General features: G+C 39.7%; 1 protein-coding gene across 7 annotated transcripts in view; it reads left to right on the forward strand.

The window, feature by feature from the left end:
* SPATA6L (spermatogenesis associated 6 like) overlaps nucleotides 1–18,561 on the forward strand; it is a 67,224-nt gene that overhangs the window by 19,027 nt on the left and 29,636 nt on the right. For 6 of the 7 annotated variants that reach the window (XM_055578182.1, XM_055578180.1, XM_055578177.1 and 3 more), the window contains 3 exons: nucleotides 10,040–10,164; nucleotides 15,827–15,904; nucleotides 17,647–17,886. In XM_055578182.1, coding sequence (XP_055434157.1) covers nucleotides 10,040–10,164; nucleotides 15,827–15,904; nucleotides 17,647–17,886 — 443 coding nt within the window. The remainder of the gene's footprint in view (nucleotides 1–10,039; nucleotides 10,165–15,826; nucleotides 15,905–17,646; nucleotides 17,887–18,561) is intronic. The other variant, XM_055578178.1, reaches the window with a different exon arrangement.

Below are 18,561 nucleotides of genomic sequence, written 5' to 3' on the forward strand. Positions count from 1 at the left end.
AAATGGCAACCCACTCCAGTGTTCTTGCCTGGAGAATCCCAGGGACGGTGGAGCCTGGTGGGCTGCCATCTATGGGGTCGCACAGAGTCAGACATGACTGAAGTGACTTAGCAGCAGCAGCAGCAGCAGCAGTGATGTTTACTAGGCATTAGCAAGGAAAGAACTCCTGCCTCAGATGATCTCTTTTTTTGTTTTTTTAAGAATATATATATATATATATATATATATAGATCTTCGTTGTGTTGCACGGGCTTCTCATTGCAGTGGTTTCTCTTGCTGCAGAGCACTGGCTCTAGGCACGTGGGTTTCAGTAGCTGCAGCACACAGGCGGGCTCAGTAGTTGTGGTGCACAAGCTTAGTTGCTCCACAGCATGTGGAATCTTCCTGGACCAGGGATTGAATCTATGTCTCCTGTTTTGGCAGGTGGATTCTCACCACTATGCCACCAGGGAAGTCCAGTGGTCTGGTTTTGAATTCTTTCTTTGCCATGTGGCATTAGGACAGGTGTCATCAACTCTCAGAGCCTCAGTTACCTGTAAAGAGGTAATCAAATGAGACTCCATACTGGGAAACAAGCTGTCAGTTCTGATGTGCTCTATAAATGTTAGCTATTTCTAGAACCAGTATTGTTATTAAAGTTATTATTTCTCTTGAAGTCTCATTTGTCTCCTTTTCTGGGGAGATCTTTCTCACTGATGGCATTGATGACCTCCCTGTCTGAGCCATTAGGTTATTAAGCACACTGAGCTCTTTCAGACATTTCACTTGGCCTGTTAGACTTGCTCAACCTGTACATATGTTTATTTATTACTTTTAACCTTGGCTCTTGCTGTAACATCCCCTTGGTGTTCTGACATTTTCACACTGGGTGGCAGTTTGGATCTTTAGAAGATGAGCAAACCAGAGAGACAGAACTGAAAAGCTTTACCACCTTCTGTTTTTATAACCCTATTTCAGTCTCACTTCTTTTTTTTCAGTTTCTTTTTATTTCTGTGATTCCAAAGATAGCAGAACTCACTTTCAATTCTTGGACCTCCCATTTTTATCTTAATTGCTGCTAAATGTAGGAATAATAAGCAGTAACTATCACTTTGGATACAGTGATAAGAACTAGCCGAAACATACGAAAGAAAAAAGGAAAAGCCCGTGATAGAGCATCACACCATGCATCCACATATTCTTGGTAGGAACATATGGCTGAAAACACACGATGTTCATGGAGGCCAGTAGTGCTGGGAACACTGCTGGGCTGCTGTCACAGAGCATTTGTGATCATGGGAGGTAAAGCCGCTCTCTGTGCTCTGCTTCACATGTTTGTCATTTGTCCTCACAGTAGACCTAAGGGACAAGTGCTGTTATGAATTCTGCATTTCCCTGAAGAGGAAAAGGAAGTTAAGAAATATACGTGATTTACTCAAAGTCACATAGCTGGTAATTGGTGAAACAACGATTTGAACCAGCTTTGTCTGAACCTACCACTGTGGTCTGAGCTTCATTAAAAAGTTGTGTTTTGTTGCTAATAATGGGTGAGGAAATTGTTATTTCACTTCCCGTTTTCAGGTGGCACTTTTGAGCCCTGGTATGAGGAAGTCTATTTCTGGCCAACAAAGGTAGGAGGTCATACCCATCACAGAAAGTGTTTTAAAAGGTGCATTGACAAAACAAGGCCTGGATGAAACTGGTGAAGTAGAAGATTGATTTTAGAATTCCACCCACTTTCCCACCTCTCTCCCTATCTTCCTCTGAATCATCATTTTATTTTATTTATTTTGGCCGAGTTGCATGGCATATAGAACGTGGGATCTTAGTTCTCTGACCAAGGATTGAACCTGTGCCCCCCTGCTGTGGAAATGCTGAGTCCTAACCACTAGACTGCCACAGAATTCCCTTTATCATCATTTTAAATTGTATGCTTATTTGACTAATTGTTTAATAATTACAGACTGTAAGTGTCAGGAGGACAGGTCTTGTATCCATCTTGTTCAGTATCATCCATCCAGTGTCTAGAACTCCTGGCACATAGTATGTTCTCAATGCATATTTCTTGAATGTATGAATGAAAAGAAATTATTAAAAAATGAATGAATGATAAGATTGGCAAAGATTTTGGAGAACATTTAGTCTGTGTCTCCCTCTTTTTTTTCTTTTTTTTTTTTACAGTTGTGGAAACTCAGTCTTACAGAGCGGAACTAGTACCTACTGAGTGGTTAATGTATTAATCATTATGTTCATTCATTCAAGAAGCAGTTATAAAATAGTACTCACTATGCTCAGGCATGTTTCACAGGCTTGAGACAGGGTTGCTGCACTTTACCACTCCTTTCTTTCTTTTTGTAAATTTTATTTTTAATTGGAGGATAATTGCTTTACAGTGCTATATTGTTTTCTGCTGTACAAGAACATGAATCAGCTAAGAGTATATATATATCCCCTCCCTCTTGAACCTCCCTCTCACCCTTCCCCCCATCCCACTCATCTAGGTTTCCACTCATTTCTGGACATTGTGATTCAGTTTTAATATGTCTGTCTTGAATGATATCTCAAGGGACCTATGAAAGATGCTGACAGTATGAGTCCTTTTCAGGCAAGATTGTCTTGGCTGAGCCCTGTACTAGTAACTAACACCTTTAGGTGTCACTAGTAACTGACACCTAAGCTCACACCTTTCTAGGGACAATCTTGGCAGGAATTTAATGATGAATGGAAGCGTTACTGCTTTCATGGAGCATTCATGGTAGCAGATAATGAATGAATGCCTGAACAAAAATAGCAATTAGTGATAACTATTAGGTTGAAAGTAATATAGGGGGATATGGTAGGGAGTGACAGGCTCCTGTAGGTTGGGTTGCTCCCTTTCTAATGAGGTGACATTTAAACCAAGATCTGTCATTGACTGATAAACCTAGACAGTGTGTTGAAAAGTAGAGACATTACTCTGCCAACAAAAGTCTGTATAGTCAAGACTATGGTCTTCCCAGTGGTCAAATATGATTATGAGAGCTGGACCATAAAGAAGGTAGAGTGCCGAAGAATTGATGCCTTCAGACTGTGGTGCTGGAGAAGACTCCTCAGAGTCCCTTGGACAACAGGGAGATTAATCTTAAGTCAACCTTAAGTCAATCTTAACGGAAATCAACCCTGAATCCTCACTGGAAGGACTGATGCTGAAGTTGAAACTCCAGTATTTTGGGCATCTAATATGAACAGTTTCTTGTGATCCACACAGTCAGAAGGTTTTGGCATAGTCAATAAAGCAGAAGTAGAAAGTTTTTCTGGAACTCTCTTGCTTTTTTGTTGATACAACGGATGTTGGCAATTTGATCTCTAGTTCCTCTGCCTTTTATAAATCCAGCTTGAACATCTGGAAGTCCACAGTTCATGTACTGTTGAAGCCTGGCTTGGAGAATTCTGAGCATTACTTTGCTAGCATGTGAGATGAGTGCAATTGTGCGGTAGTTTGAGCACTCTTTGGCATTGCCTTTCTTTGGGATTGGAATGAAAACGGACCTTTTCCAGTCCTGTGGCCACTGCTGAGTTTTCCAAATTTGCTGGCATATTGAGTGCAGCACTTTCACAGCATCATCCTTTAGGATTTGAAATAGCTCAACTGGAATTCCATCACCTCCATTAGTTTTGTTCATAGTGATGTTACTGAAGGCCCACTTGACTTCCCATTCCAGGATGTCTGGCTCTAGGTGAGTGATCATACCATCGTGATTATCTGGGTCATGAAGATCTTTTTTGTTAGTTCTTCTGTGTATCTTCTGTGTATTCTTGCCACCTCTTCTGCTTCTGCTAGGTCCATTCCATTTCTGTCCTTTATTGAGCCCATTTTTGCATGAAATGTTCCCAGTATCTCTAATTTTCTTGACGAGATCTCTAGTCTTTCCCATTCTATTGTTTTCCTCTATTTCTTTGCATTTATCACTGAGGAAGGCTATCTTATCTCTCCTTGCTATTCTTTGGAACTCTGCATTCAGATGGGTATATCTTTCCTTTTCTCCTTTGCCTTTAGCTTCTCTTCTTTTCATAGCTATTTGTAAGGTCTCCTCAGACAACCATTTTGCCTTTTTGCATTTCTTTCCCTTGTGTATGGTCTTGATCACTACCTCTTGTACAATGTCACAAACCTCCACCCATAGTTCTTCAGGCACTCTATCAGATCTAATCCCTTGAATCTATTTGTCACTTCCACTGTATAATCCTAAGGGATTTTATTTAGGTCATACCTGAATGGTCTAGTGGTTTTCCCTACTCAATTTAAGTCTGAATTTGGCAATAAGGAGTTCATTATCTGAGCCAGTCATCTTCTGGTCTTGTTTTTGCTGACTGTATAGAGCTTCTCCATCTTTGGCTGCAAAGAATATAATCAGTCTGATTTCAGTACTGACCATCTGGTGATGTCCATGTGTAGAGTTGTCTCTTGTGTTGTTGGAAGAGGGTGTTTTCTATGACCAGTGTGTTCTCTTGGCAAAACTCTATTAGCCTTTGTCCTGCTTCATTCTGTACTCCTAGGCCAAATTTGCCTGTTACTGTAGGTATTTCTTGACTTTCTACTTTTACATTCCCATCCCCTATAATGAAAAGGACATCTTTTTTGGATGTTAGTTCTAAAAGGTCTTGTAGGTCTTCATAGAACCATTTAATTTCAGCCTCTGGTTGGAGCATGGACTTGGATTATTGTGATATTGAATGGCTTGCCTTGAAAATGAACAGAGATCATTCTCTTGTTTTTGAGATTGCATCCAAGTACTGCACTTCGGGCTCTTTTGTTGACTATGAGGGGTACTCCAGTTCTTCTAAGGGATTCTTGCCCACAGTAGTAGATAAAATGGTCATCTGAGTTAAATTCACCTGTTCCAGTCCACTTAGTTCACTGATTCATAAAATGTCAATGTTCACTCTTGCCATTTCCTGTTTGACCATTTCCAATTTGCCTTGAATCATGGACCTAACATTCCAGGTTCCTATGCAATATTGCTCTTTACAGCATCAGACTTTACTTCCATCACCAGTCACTTCCACAACTGGGTAGTGTTTTTGCTTTGGCTCTTTCTTTTCATTCTTTCTGGAGTTATTTCTCCACTGATCTCCAGTAGCATATTGGGCACCTACCGACCTGGGGAGTTCATCTTTCAGTGTTGTATCTTTTTGCCTTTTCATACTGTTCATGGGGTTCTCAAGGCAAGAATACTGAAGTGGTTTGCCATTCCCTTCTCCAGTAGACCACATTTTGTCAGAACTCTCCACCATGACCCATCCATCTTGGGTTGCCTTACATGGCATGGCTCATAGTTTCATTGTGTTAGACAAGGCTGTGGTCCATGTGATCAGATTGGTTAGTTTTCTGTGATTGTGGTTTTCAGCCCTCTGATGGAGAAGGATAAGAGGCTTATGGAAGCTTCCTGATGGGAGAGACTGACTGAGGGGGAAACTGGGTCTTATTCTGATGAGTGGGTCCATGCTCAGTAAATCTTTAATCCAATTTTCTGTTGAAAGCAGTGCTATATTCCCTCCCTGTTTGACCTGAGACCAAACTATGGTGGAGGAAAAATAGAGGAAAACAATAGAATGGGAAAGACTGGAGATCTCATCAAGAAAATTAGAGATACTGGGAACATTTCATGCAAAAATGGGCTCAATAAAGGACAGAAATGGTATGAACCTAGCAGAAGCAGAAGATATTAAGAAGAGGTGGCAAGAATACACAGAAGAACTATACAAAAAAGATCTTCATGACCCAGATAATCACGATGGTATGATCACTCACCTAGAGCCAGACATCCTGGAATGGGAAGTCAAGTGGGCCTTCAGTAACATCACTATGAACAAAACTAATGGAGGTGATGGAATTCCAGTTGAGCTATTTCAAATCCTAAAGGATGATGCTGTGAAAGTGCTGCACTCAATATGCCAGCAAATTTGGAAAACTCAGCAGTGGCCACAGGACTGGAAAAGGTCCGTTTTCATTCCAATCCCAAAGAAAGGCAATGCCAAAGAGTGCTCAAACTACCGCACAATTGCACTCATCTCACATGCTAGCAAAGTAATGCTCAGAATTCTCCAAGCCAGGCTTCAACAGTACATGAACTGTGGACTTCCAGATGTTCAAGCTGGATTTATAAAAGGCAGAGGAACTAGAGATCAAATTGCCAACATCCGTTGTATCATCGAAAGAGAAAGAGAGTTCCAGAAAGACTTCTGCTTTATTGACTATACCAAAGCCTTTGACTGTGTGGATCACCACAAACTGTGGAAAATTCTTAAAGAAATGGAAATACAGACCACCTGACCTGCCTCTTGAGAAATCTGTATGTAGGTTAGGAAGCAACAGTTATAACTGGACATGGAACAACAGACTTTTGAAATCGGGAGAGGAGTACGTCAAGGCTGTATGTTGTCACCCTGCTTATTTAACTTATATGCAGAGTACATCTTGAGAAATGCTGGGCTGGATGAAGCACAAGCTAGAATCAAGATTGCCAGGAGAAATATCACTAACCTCAGATATGCAGATGGTATCACCCTTATAGCAGAAAGTGTAGAAGAACTAAAGAATTTTTTGATGAAAGTGAAAGAGGAGAGTGAAAAAGTTGGCTTAAAGCTCAGCATTCAGAAAACTAAGATCATAGCGTCGTCCCATCACTTCATGGGAAATAGATGGGGAAACAGTGGAAAACAGTCTCAGACTTTATTTTTGGGGGCTCCAAAATCACTGCAAATGGTGACTTCAGCCATGAAATTAAAAGAGGCTTGCTCCTTGTAAGAAAAGTTATGACCAACCTAAACAGCATATTAAAAAGCGAGACATTACTTTGCCAACCTAGGTCCATATAGTCAACGGTGTGGTTTTTCCAGTAGTCATGTATGGGTGTGAGAGTTGAACTATAAAGAAAGCTGAGCAGTAAAGAATTGATGCTTTTGAACTGTGGTGTTGGAGTGGACTCTTGAGAGTCCCTTGGACAGCAAGGAAATCCACCCAGTCCATCCTGAAGGAAATCAGCTCTGAATATTCGTTTGTAGGACTGACGTCGAAGCTGAAACTCCAATACTTTGGCCACCTGATTCAAAGAACTGACTCATTGGAAAAGACCCCGATGCTGGGAAAAATTGAAGGTGGGAGGAGAAGGGGACAACAGAGGATGAGATGATTGGATGGCATCACTGACTCAATGGAAATGAGTTTGAGTAAACTCCAGGAGTTGGTGCAGTCCATGCTGCAGTCCATGGGGTTGCAGTCAGATGGGACTGAACTAACTAATGCAAATGGCTGCCTCATTGGAAAAGTCCCTGATTCTGGGAAAGATTGATAGTAGAAAGAGAAGAGGGCATCAGAGGATGAGATGGCTGGATGGCATCACTGATGCAATGAACATGATCTTGGGCAAACTTCGGGAGATGGTGAGGGACAGGGAGGCCTGGCATGCTGCAGTCCTTGGGGTTGCAAAGAGTCAGACCTGGCTGGGTGACTGAACAACAACAATTGTCTTTCATTAGGAGGGAGCAGGCCATGCATCTAGGGAAAACAACAGGACAAAAATCGAAGGTAGATGTATGTGTTTGAAGGACAGCAAGAAGGGCTGAAGGGATGCTATGGAGCCATTAAGGAGAGTGGTAATGAAGTAGGAGAGGTTATTAGAGTCTTATTATAAAGAGTCTTAAAGGCTAGGATGAGATACTTTTATTTTATTCTAATATGATAGCAAGCCTGTTGGAAGATTTTAAGTAGGTCAGAGTCAAAATCTGAAATAATGTCATGGTATGTGGAGAATAGATTTGAATACAGGAAGAATGAAAGCAGGGAGACTAGCTAGCTAGGAGGTCATGGTGGCAGTCCAGGAGAGAGGAGGTGGGGGTTTAGACCATGGTGGTAGCTGTAACAATAGGGAATAGAATTTAGATTAATTTTGAAGATGTAGTCAACAGGACTTGCTACTGGATGACTATAAGGAGTGAAAGAGTGGAACAAAGGATAGAGCCTAGAGTATTGGGTTGATTAACTAGATCTGGTTCCTCTAATAGGAAGGTAGAGGAGAGCTTATTTGTGGAAAAAATCAAGTTCTCTTTTGGACTTGCTTTGTTGGAGATGGGCTTCCCTGGGTGGCACTAGTGGTAAAGAACCTGCCAATGCAGAAGACAGACGCAAGTTCATTCCCTGAATCAAGAATATCCCCTGGAAGAGACAACGGCAACCCACTCCAGTGTTCTTCCCTGGAGAATCCCATGGACAAAGAAGCCTGGTGGGCTGTATAGTCTGTAGTATGTTAGAGATACTGTAAGACACTAACTTGAAAGATAAATAATATCTCAACAGGATGGGAAGGAAGAATGTTTTATAAGAAATAGCATAAGCTGAGGAAGTACATAGCAGAGGAGGGAAAAACATATCAGTTCATTGTGGCTGGAGCATGTTTTTGAAGGGATGAGTCGAAAAATATGAAAAATGTAGAATACATTCTTTTTGCACTTTGATCCTTGTTAGAATCTAACATTCATATTAAATGGAATAAGTAGGAAGACATTAAGCCATCAGATTATTTGATGTAAGGTTGATTATTTTGTACATTTGAGATAACAAAAAGTACCGTCATTCAAGTTCATCTCACAAGTAAAGTAAGAGTCACTAAACAGTAAAGCTTCCTCACTGACTACAATTACTTTTTTGATGGTGTTCTTGGTCCAAACCACTGTGTAGCACCTTCTTTGTAGGCAAGGGGGTCTAAGATGGTAGCTTTTCTGTCCTTTAGCTCAGTGATTCTTAATCATATTGCACCTGAAATGATCTTTGGGTGATGAATATTTTGTATTATCCTTTTGACCATATTGAAATAATATTGTTAGGTAATATGTGCTATGCTAAGTCTCTTCAGTTGTGTTTGACTGCAGTCCCATAGACTGTAGCCCAACAGGGTCCTCTGTCCTTGGGAGTTTCTAGGCAAGAATACTAAAGTATATTGTTTCCTCCAGGGGATCTTCCCCACCCAGGGATCAAATCTGTATCTCTTATGTCTCCTGCATTGGCAGGCAGGTTCTTCACCACCTGGGAAGCCCCACAGATAATATAACCAACCAACTTTACATAGCTCATTGCAAATAATTTGTGTACTATTCAGCCATAATATAAAGGAGAAGTACAAAGAAAAATGATTTAAAATAAAATGAGATGTATGCTAACATGTAAATGTTGAGAAAGGTATGATATTTGGTATATAGTATTTATAGTATTCAAATTTGTAGTATTTGTAGTATTCACAGTGCTGAAAGGATCTTGGTAAAGATTTAGACAAAGCAAAATACAGTTGTTCCTTAGTTTTCATGGTACCTACATTCCTGAAAATTCAGTGTATTTTTAAATTGTGCAAAAAAAAAAAAATGCTTTGTGTTTATATGTAGCAGTTAGGTTCCAGGCTCAGATAATTGTAAAAAGGTTTCTTGCCTGAAAGAATGTCTGTAGGATGTTAGAAAGTTATGCAGGAGTGTCTTGGGCATTGCAAGACACCCTGACCTCTGGTTCCTGCCCTTGAAATTTCCCTACAGATTTACAAAATGTTCCTGGGGTTGGTATCAGTACTGCTGAGAGCCACAGCTCTGGCTCTTCTCTAGGCCACTGGGATACTGACATTCCTGCACCACAGAATCTATTGAACCCTAGTCTACACTGTAACCTTTGGGTGAACAGAGCATTGTCTACCTTGTTCCTGTTCTATCCCTAGGACCTGGCCCATGATATGTCCTTAGAAAACATTTGTCAAAGTGAAGAATGGAAGGATGGATGGATGGAAAGAGATGTTCTTTTTTATTTTATTTTGGGGAGCAACCCTTTAGATCAATGCTTGGGAAGGCTTTTGAAAATCATGCATGAGATAAAAAGTAGTAGAAAACATCGCCTCTTGAGTACCAGGTGCTGTGGTCAAAATATCTGTTTTTATCTGAGTGTCATCTCTGCCATCAATGGTCCAACTTTTATTTAGTTTAAATGATGTAGATACATCATTTTCAGAATATATATCTACTCATGCATTTTCTCCTTTATTTGTAGTGTGGCAAGAGTTGGCCTACTATGAAGAAAACACACGGGACTTTCTCTTCCCTGAGCCACGGCTGACACCTTCGCACCCTGGGATGTGTAGGGAGGTGCTCATGAAGACAGTCAAAGGCTTTCCAGTAAGTGACTGGTGCCTAGCGGGGCTTCTGTTGGGAAAGGGATTCTTGGAGCCTGAATGTTTTATTGATAATAGGACCTGTTTGTGGGCAGATCACTTCATCTTGGTTAGTGCCCCTTTATTCTCTTTAGCAGCCCTGATGAGATGTCCACTCAAAGTGCTAAATAATGCTGATTCCCACTATTGGTCTGAGACGTGGGAGTCTTGTCTAACCAGGCTAAGTCACTGCCATATTCACATTATCCCAATGTTATAAAAGGCTTACTTCTTTCACCTCCTTTTTTTTTTAATTTAAATATTTTTAAAGTATAGTTGCTTTATAATGTGTTAGTTTCTTGTGTACAGCAATGTGATTCAGTTATGTATATATGATATGTATTATTATTCAGTTATATATATTATATGTAATAATATACACTATTATAATATATATTCTTTTTCACCTTCTTTTCCATTATGGCTTATTACAGAATATTGAATATAGTTCCCTGTGCTATACTAGGACCTTGTTGTTTATTTTATATATAGTAGTTTGTATCTGCTAATCCCAAACTGTTAATTTATCTCCCCCCCTCACCTCTCTTTCCCTGTGGTAACCATAAGTTTGGTAACCATATATCTGTTTTATCATCTGCTCTTAATGCAGACTAACTGAAAGACGTAGCATCAGTTTATTTAATCATAGCTATTGTTTTAGTAACAATAACAGTAAAATAGAGTAGTGCTGCCTGTGTGTGTGCTCAGTTGTTCAGTTGTGTCCAGCTCTCTGTGATGCTGTGGACTGTAGGGCTCCTCTGTCCATGAGATTATTCAGGCAGGAATACTAGAGTGAGTTGCCATTTCCTTCTCTGGGGGATCTTCTCAACTCAGGGATCAAACCTGCATCTCCTGCATTGGCAGGTGAACTTGCTTTGGTTTTTTTCATGTGATATCTTATTTTCTTCATAACAGTCCTTAAGTCAGCCAAGGCAAGTATTATGATCTCCACTAATGGAGGGGAAACTGACAAGAGGTTCACAGGCTGATATTTTTAAAATTTATTTTTTTTTAATTGAAGGATAATTGCTTTACAGTGTTGTGTTGGTTTCTGCCATACATCAACATGAATCAGCCATAGGTATACATTTGTCCCCTCCCTCTTGAACCTCTGTCCCACCTCCCACTCCATTCTGCCCTTCTAGACTGTCACGGAACACTAGGTTGAGCTCCTATGTCATACAGCAAATTCCCACTGGCTATCTATTTTATATATGGTAAAGTATATGTTTCAATGCTACTTTCTCAGTTCGTCCCACCCTTTCTTTCCCCTGCTGTGTCCACAAATCTCTTCTCTATGTCTGTGTCTCTATTTCTGCCCTGCAAATAGGTTCATCAGTACCATTTTTCCAGATTCTGTATATATTCGTTGATATATGATATTTGTTTTTTTCTTTCTGATTTACTTCATTCTGTATAACAGGCTCTAGGTTCATCCACCTCAAGAACTGTCTCAAATTCATTTCTTTCTATGGCTGAGTAATATTCCATCGTATAAATGTACCACAGCTGCTTTATCCATTCATCTGTTGATGGACATCTAGGGTGCTTCTATGTCCTGGCTATTGTAAACAATGCTGCAGTAAACATTGTGGTACATGTGACAGACTGATGTTATTGAGGGATCTTAAAAGATATGGCAGTTACGAGTACAGCAGTTACTGTTTCGGGGGCATTATCTGAACCCAAGTTCAAAATATTAATTTTGTTATTATCTGGGATGATTTTTAACATTGCAGAAACTCTGAAAGTTTTCTCTACTTTTATGTCACTTGAATGACCTCTGTTTTAAGGGCTACATCTTTGTAAATTATGAAAAGCATATTTAATACTCTACTGTTCCATGAGTGGCTATTATTTTAATTTGGTGAGGTGTTATTGTCTCCATTTGAGAGTTCTGTGCAGAATAGATGGCATGCAGAACCCCTGTTTCTATGATGTTTATGATGACAGGACTTCTATTTCTGATACTTCAAACGCCAAGCATTCATCAAAAGTTCTCCCTGGGAACTAAGATCCTGCAAGCTGTGCTGCATGGTAAAAAAAAAAAGTTCTCCTAATCGGAATTCCCGATGGCCATAACTTTAAGCCCTCCATAATCTTTGAAGATCTGGTGAATATCACTGATATCATTTTTTTTCTCAGAAATGTTTTTTGTGTATCACTTATATCCATGGTACTTGTGAGATGCTTGCCTTTATTATTGTGAATTACCGAGATTTTGCTCTTCAGAAGCAGAAAGGGGATTAAAAACTGGTGAGAATTAGGTGGGAGATACTCTTTACATTAACTTTGATTTGCCCAAGTTTTCTATTAAATAAATTCCATTTGCAAACATTGGGCTGGTATCCAGCTAAGTATCAAGACAAGAAAAAAGACACTTTCTCATATTTTCCCAGATGTTATCTCTGTTCAACTTTATAGGCATAATTAGGAAGAAGAACCTACAGGAAGTTTTATTTGTAGTTATTCATAAATGCAGGTCATCATAAGAGAAAGAGCTTTAACACTGTCAGGAAGATCTCCATGCGTTAGAGGTAAAGTATCAGTTCTTTCAATGAAGTTAAAGTATATTTTAAATAATTTGTGAAGAGATAGAGAGCTCAATTTCTCTCAAATATTCTATAAGGAAAAATAAATTGCTGAAGTTTTACTAATGGCTGATATTCATTGCATTCTCACTAGATGCCAGGCCCTGTGTTGAGTTCCTTACATGTATTGTTTTATTCAATCCTTTTTAACCCTGCAAGCTGGCTACTATTAGTTTCCTCATTTTAGGCATGGGGAAGCTGGTATGGAGAATTTATAAAGGGTACTCAGAGTCACAGAACTGGTGAGCAGTGGATCTAGGATTCTCACACTGGTCTTTTGTGCTTTGAAGTTTGCACTCCATCACTGCATTATGCTAATTCTCTCATTTTTATTTCAGCCCAGGGTCCAGTTTCTTTTCATTAATGTTATAGGACATGAGAATAAATGACACGCGAAGGTCAGACAAATTATTCAGTTCATTTATTTTCTGTTATTAGTTCATCAAGAATTAGATTTATTTTCTCCAGTACAATGTGACTTTTTCTTTGTACTTTCATATTTTTTTTCATTTCGCTTGTTACCCTAACAGCCTTTTTTCCTCCTTTTCCTGCTGAGATCAAGAATATTGAGGGGAGATTATAATCTGTGTTTTTTGGTTGTTGTTGTTAGGTAAAGACTGAATTTGTAAATTAGGCAGAAAGAATATTGTTTTTAATTATTAATTTTTAGTTAATAATTTTAATTTTTCCTTAGTGCTTAGGTACTCTGAGTACCCTATATAAATTTTCCTTCAGTTCAGTTCAGTCGCTCAGTCATGTCCGATTCTTTGCAACCCCATGAATCGCAGCACGCCAGACCTCCCTGTCCATTACCAACTCCTGGAGTTCACTGAGACTCACGTCCATCGAGTCAGTGATGCCATCCAGCCATCTCATCCTCTGTCGTCCCCTTCTCCTCTTGCCCCCAATCCCTCCCAGCATCAGAGTCTTTTCCAATGAGTCAACTCTTCACATGAGGTGGCCAAAGTATTGAAGTTTCAGCTTTAGCATCATTCCTTCCAAAGAAATCCCAGGGCTGATCTCCTTCAGAATGGACTGGTTGGATCTCCTTGCAGTCCAAGGGACTCTCAAGAGTCTTCTCCAACACCACAGTTCAAAAGCATCAGTTCTTCAGCGCTCAGCTTTCTTCACAGTCCAACTCTCACATCCATACATGACCACAGGAAAAACCATAGCCTTGACTAGATGGACCTTTGTTGGCAAAGTAATGTCTCTGCTTTTGAATATGCTATCTAGGTTGGTCATAACTTTCCTTCCAAGGAGTAAGCATCTTTTAATTTCATGGCTGCAGTCACCATCTGCAGTGATTTTGGAGCCCCCCAAAATAAAGTCTGACACTGTTTCCACTGTTTCCCCATCTATTTGCCATGAAGTGATGGGACCAGATGCCATGATCTTCGTTTTCTGAATGTTGAGTTTTAAGCCAGCTTTTTCACTTTCCTCTTTCACTTTCATCAAGAGGCTTTTTAGTTCCTCTTCACTTTCTGCCATAAGGGTGGTGTCATCTGTATATCTGAGGTTATTGATATTTCTCCCGGCAGTCTTGATTCCAGCTTGTGCTTCTTCCAGCCCAGCGTTTCTCATGGTGTACTCTGCATATAAGTTAAATAAGCAGGGTGACAATATACAGCCTTGATGTACTCCTTTTCCTATTTGGAACCAGTCTCTTGTTCCATGTCCAGTTCTAACTGTTGCTTCCTGACCTGCATATAGGTTTCTCAAGAGGCAGGTCAGGTGGTCTGGTATTCCCATCTCTTTCAGAATTTTCCACAGTTGATTGTGATCCACACAGTCAAAGGCTTTGGCATAGTCAATAAAGCAGAAATAGATGTTTATTCTAAAAATTCCTACTGTTAAATCCAATTATTGACCTAACCATCGTTACCACCATCTCATTGCTAAGGGGATTGCATAGGATATAGCCTGTAAATTTCAGCTCTAAACTGTTATGCTAAAATGAGTACTTATATGAAAAAGAAAATACATTCCTCCTTATTGTCTGTAAGTCACCACCGGGAGTTGAGGTTAAATAGGTGAACAAGATTGCATTACAGACTGTGGATTCCTTACTAGTAGGGCCCCTCCTCCTCCTCTCTGGGCTAAGTGGAGCTTCATGTAGAGTGGCTAAGTATAGACTCAGGTTATCTGGGTTCAAGCCCAGTTTTGTCACTCAATGGCTCTGTGATTTTGGGTAAATTACTTATCTCCATGTACCTTAGTTTCCTCCTCTGTAAAATGGGACTGATAATAGTTCTTCCTTTATAGGGTTATTATGAAGGTTGAATGAGGTAATATATGTATGTGTGTGTGTGTTAGTCACTCAGTGGTCTCCGACTCTTTGCAACCCCATGGACTGTAGCCCTCTAGGCTCCTCTGTCCATAGGATTCTCTAGGCAAGAATACTGGAGTAGGTTGCAAATTCCTTCTCTAGGGGATCTTCCCCACCCAGAGACTGAACCCGGTATCCTGCATCTTTGGCATCGCAGATGGATTCTTTACCACTGAGCAACCAGGGAAGCCCAAATCCACTATACCCCAATACAAGTGTTTTTAAAATGGTATTGTTAACTATGTCACATTGTTGTACATTCCATTTCTAGAACATATTCATTTTGCCTAACTAAAATTTTATATCCTTTGACTTGGCTTTTCCCTTTTCCCCTCATCCTCTAGCTCTTGGCAACCAGCATTCTATTAGCTGTTTCTCTGAGTTTGACTATTTCAGATTCTACATATAAGTGAAATATGCAGTGTTTATCTTTTTGTGTCTGGCTTATTTCATTTAGTATAGTGTCCTCAAGTTTCTTCTGTGTTGTCATGAATGGCAGGATTTCCTTCTCTTTAAAGGCTGAATAATATTCCATTATATATATATATATATATATATATATATTTGTTATGTATATATTTTAGACAATGTGTGTAGATTATGCTGGCTACACAAAAGAGCATTTAGGTTCTTGGATAATTTCACGTTAGGATAGGATAAGTAAAGACCTTCTTTCCAATAATTTTATTTGTTTCTTTTATTTCCAGGGCATTGCTCCTAAAATAGAGTTTTCTACAAGGACAGCCATCAGAGAACGTGTGTTTCTGCATAGAAACAGATTTTTTGTAAGTATAATAAAGAATCCAGAGATAGAAATGTCAGGGATTTCTCTACAAATTTAAAGAATTTCAACCTCAGCTTGGTTTACCAAGTTTAGATGCAACTGGACAGACAGAAACCTGGAGACTTATTTCTAGGTTTGAATTTACATAGTCAAATTTCTTGTTCAGCCTGTCACATTAGAGTGATGATGTGTGGCATGTATTCATCATGGCATAGTTGGTGGAACAGCGTGATCCACAAGCTACAATCACAGGCTTGACATGTAGTCTAGTTAGTTGTTGTTGTTGTTTCATGACATCTACTCTTGATTTTATCAACAGTAGTGTTTCCTTCTTTCTTGTGCTGAGGCTGAAGGTCAGAGTTGTATTTGGGGCCACCCCTTTAGTAACAGTGAGGGTTCTTTTTTGGTAACAGTGAGGGTCTTGGGGCATTCTTGAGCACTACCTTCATTTTGCTTTTTCAGCCCTGATTTCCCCTTCACACTCATTTCTTTCTATTTTTATTTTACCCCATTGCCCATAATTTTGCAAGCATCCAAAATCCTTTCTAAAATGATACAGAGAATTAATGAATATAGTTTGTAGATCTCACACAGGTCCTAGAATAAACCTTGAAAATGTGAGCTTTGGATTTAGGGGTACTGAAGAAGCAGGGTCATTAATCTGTGCAAATCCATCAATCCCCTGGGCACTGTAACTCATCAGTGGAAAACCGGCGATTAATTTTCAGGAAGGCAATAGCTGCTTTTTAGTCTCTCCTTATTTACTCACTGTTTTCTCCAGTCTGTTTAAATGTGCACAGTGACTTTTCAGTTTATTGCTCTTTTTCTTCCATTCCATTTTGTTAATCTTGTTTTAATCTTGTAATGTAGAGACCTTCCTGTGTGAACTTCCCAGTCCCTTCCTCCTTCTCTAGTCTTGCAGTCTTTCTCTAGCGCCGTCTAGTGGTGGAGCCTAGCAGAACAGCTAGGAAAGCAGAAGGGGATTTGCAGTGGCCCGTTCAGTATCATAAAATTGAGTATACAAAGGTGGGTTTGGAGCTGAGAGGAAAGTGCTTACTCACCAGTATAGTTGGCTTCTAATTTTTTAATTGTTCTAAAAATTTCCATAGCTATACATACAACCATACTTTTTCCTTAAAATAAATTGCTTGAGGTGAAATCGCTGAACCCAAGTGTATGCCAAATTCTCTCTCTGTCTCCCTCTCTCGCTGTATTTGTGTATCTGTCAATCATCTGATGGGGCATGGAGTTGTCTGATACTTTCCAGCTTTCTCATAATACAAATAAAACTCACTGTTTAAATTTCATTAATTTTTTAAAAAAATTTTTATTACATTTTGGTTGCACTGAGTCTTGGTTGGTCCATGTTGGATTCTCATTGTGGTGGCTTCTCTTGCTGCAGAGCATGGGTTCTGGGGCATCTGGGCTCAGTAGTTGCACATGGGCTTAGTTGTTCCGTAGCATGTGGGATCTTCCTGGACCAGGGGTCAAACCCATGTCCCCTGCATTGGCAGCTGGATTCTCAACCACTGGGCAACCAGGGAAATCACAAATCTCACTGTTAGTAGCTTAAATCTACTAGTGATACTAAGCTGACCTGAAGAAAAATTTTAAAATGCCCTTCCCTGAGCTCACGTTTTATAAATTTGAGATGTTAAATCTTCTACCTTAGTTCAGTTAAATACAGTTATATTCTGGTTGAGCTTTCGTCTTTAAAAATATTGTCTCTTCTTTGGGTTTCAGGAAGAAAGATGTAAGTCACGAAGGCCTTTATCTACACCAAATGGACCAAAATTCCCCTTGAGTTGTGTAAAGATGAAACCAAGGGAGAGTAATCTCGACAGAGTGCCCTCAGGCATGCAGTCCCGGCCACTCTCTCCATATTGCACCAGGCGTTTCTTCCAAGACCAACCAGCTCAGCTGAACCTTGGATATACTTTCAAAATACCTGGAGAAAGCAAACCTCCGTTTGTAGTAAGACACGTGAGCCTAAAATTATTTTTCAGAGTCCTTTGGAATGGTGAGGGTGTGAATGAGGGTGGAATAAAGGAAGGTTGGACCATGATAACAGATGTGTAAGTAAATAAATAGAGGAAATTCAAATTTAATAATAATTATGATTAAATTATGTTCATTTCCTAGAGTTATTGTCAGGAAACTCCTATAAAGATGTCTTGTATAGAGGACTTGCTGAGTAAATGTCTGCTATCCCTATTTTTAATTTTAGAATTAAAAATAAATTTAATTATTAATAGTGTTATCTGCATAGGACAACCTGCCACTATCCAGGAAGATCAATGAACTGACAGTAGTAGAAGATTTATATCAAAGGCTGGCACATTCTCTGTACAAATCTGAAACTAAAGTCTCATCAGTTTTAAGAAAACTGCTTGAGTTTTCATAGTAAGATCATTGTTCAGTGGCCAGCTTTTTAAAATATGTATCTATTTTTTTGGCTGCCTCCAGTCTTGGTTGTGGCATGCAAGCTCTTTGATGAGTCATGAGGGATCTTTTCATTGTGGTGCATGGACTCTCCAGCTGCAGTGCACGGGCTTAGTCGCTCCATGGCATGTGGGATCTTAGTTCCCTGACCAGGGATCAAACCCATGTCCCCTGCACTGCAAGGCGGGTTCTTTACCACTGGACCATTAGAGAATT

Source organism: Bubalus kerabau, chromosome 4 (genome assembly GCF_029407905.1).
Source record: "Bubalus kerabau isolate K-KA32 ecotype Philippines breed swamp buffalo chromosome 4, PCC_UOA_SB_1v2, whole genome shotgun sequence".
Classification (NCBI taxonomy): Eukaryota; Metazoa; Chordata; class Mammalia; order Artiodactyla; family Bovidae; genus Bubalus; species Bubalus kerabau.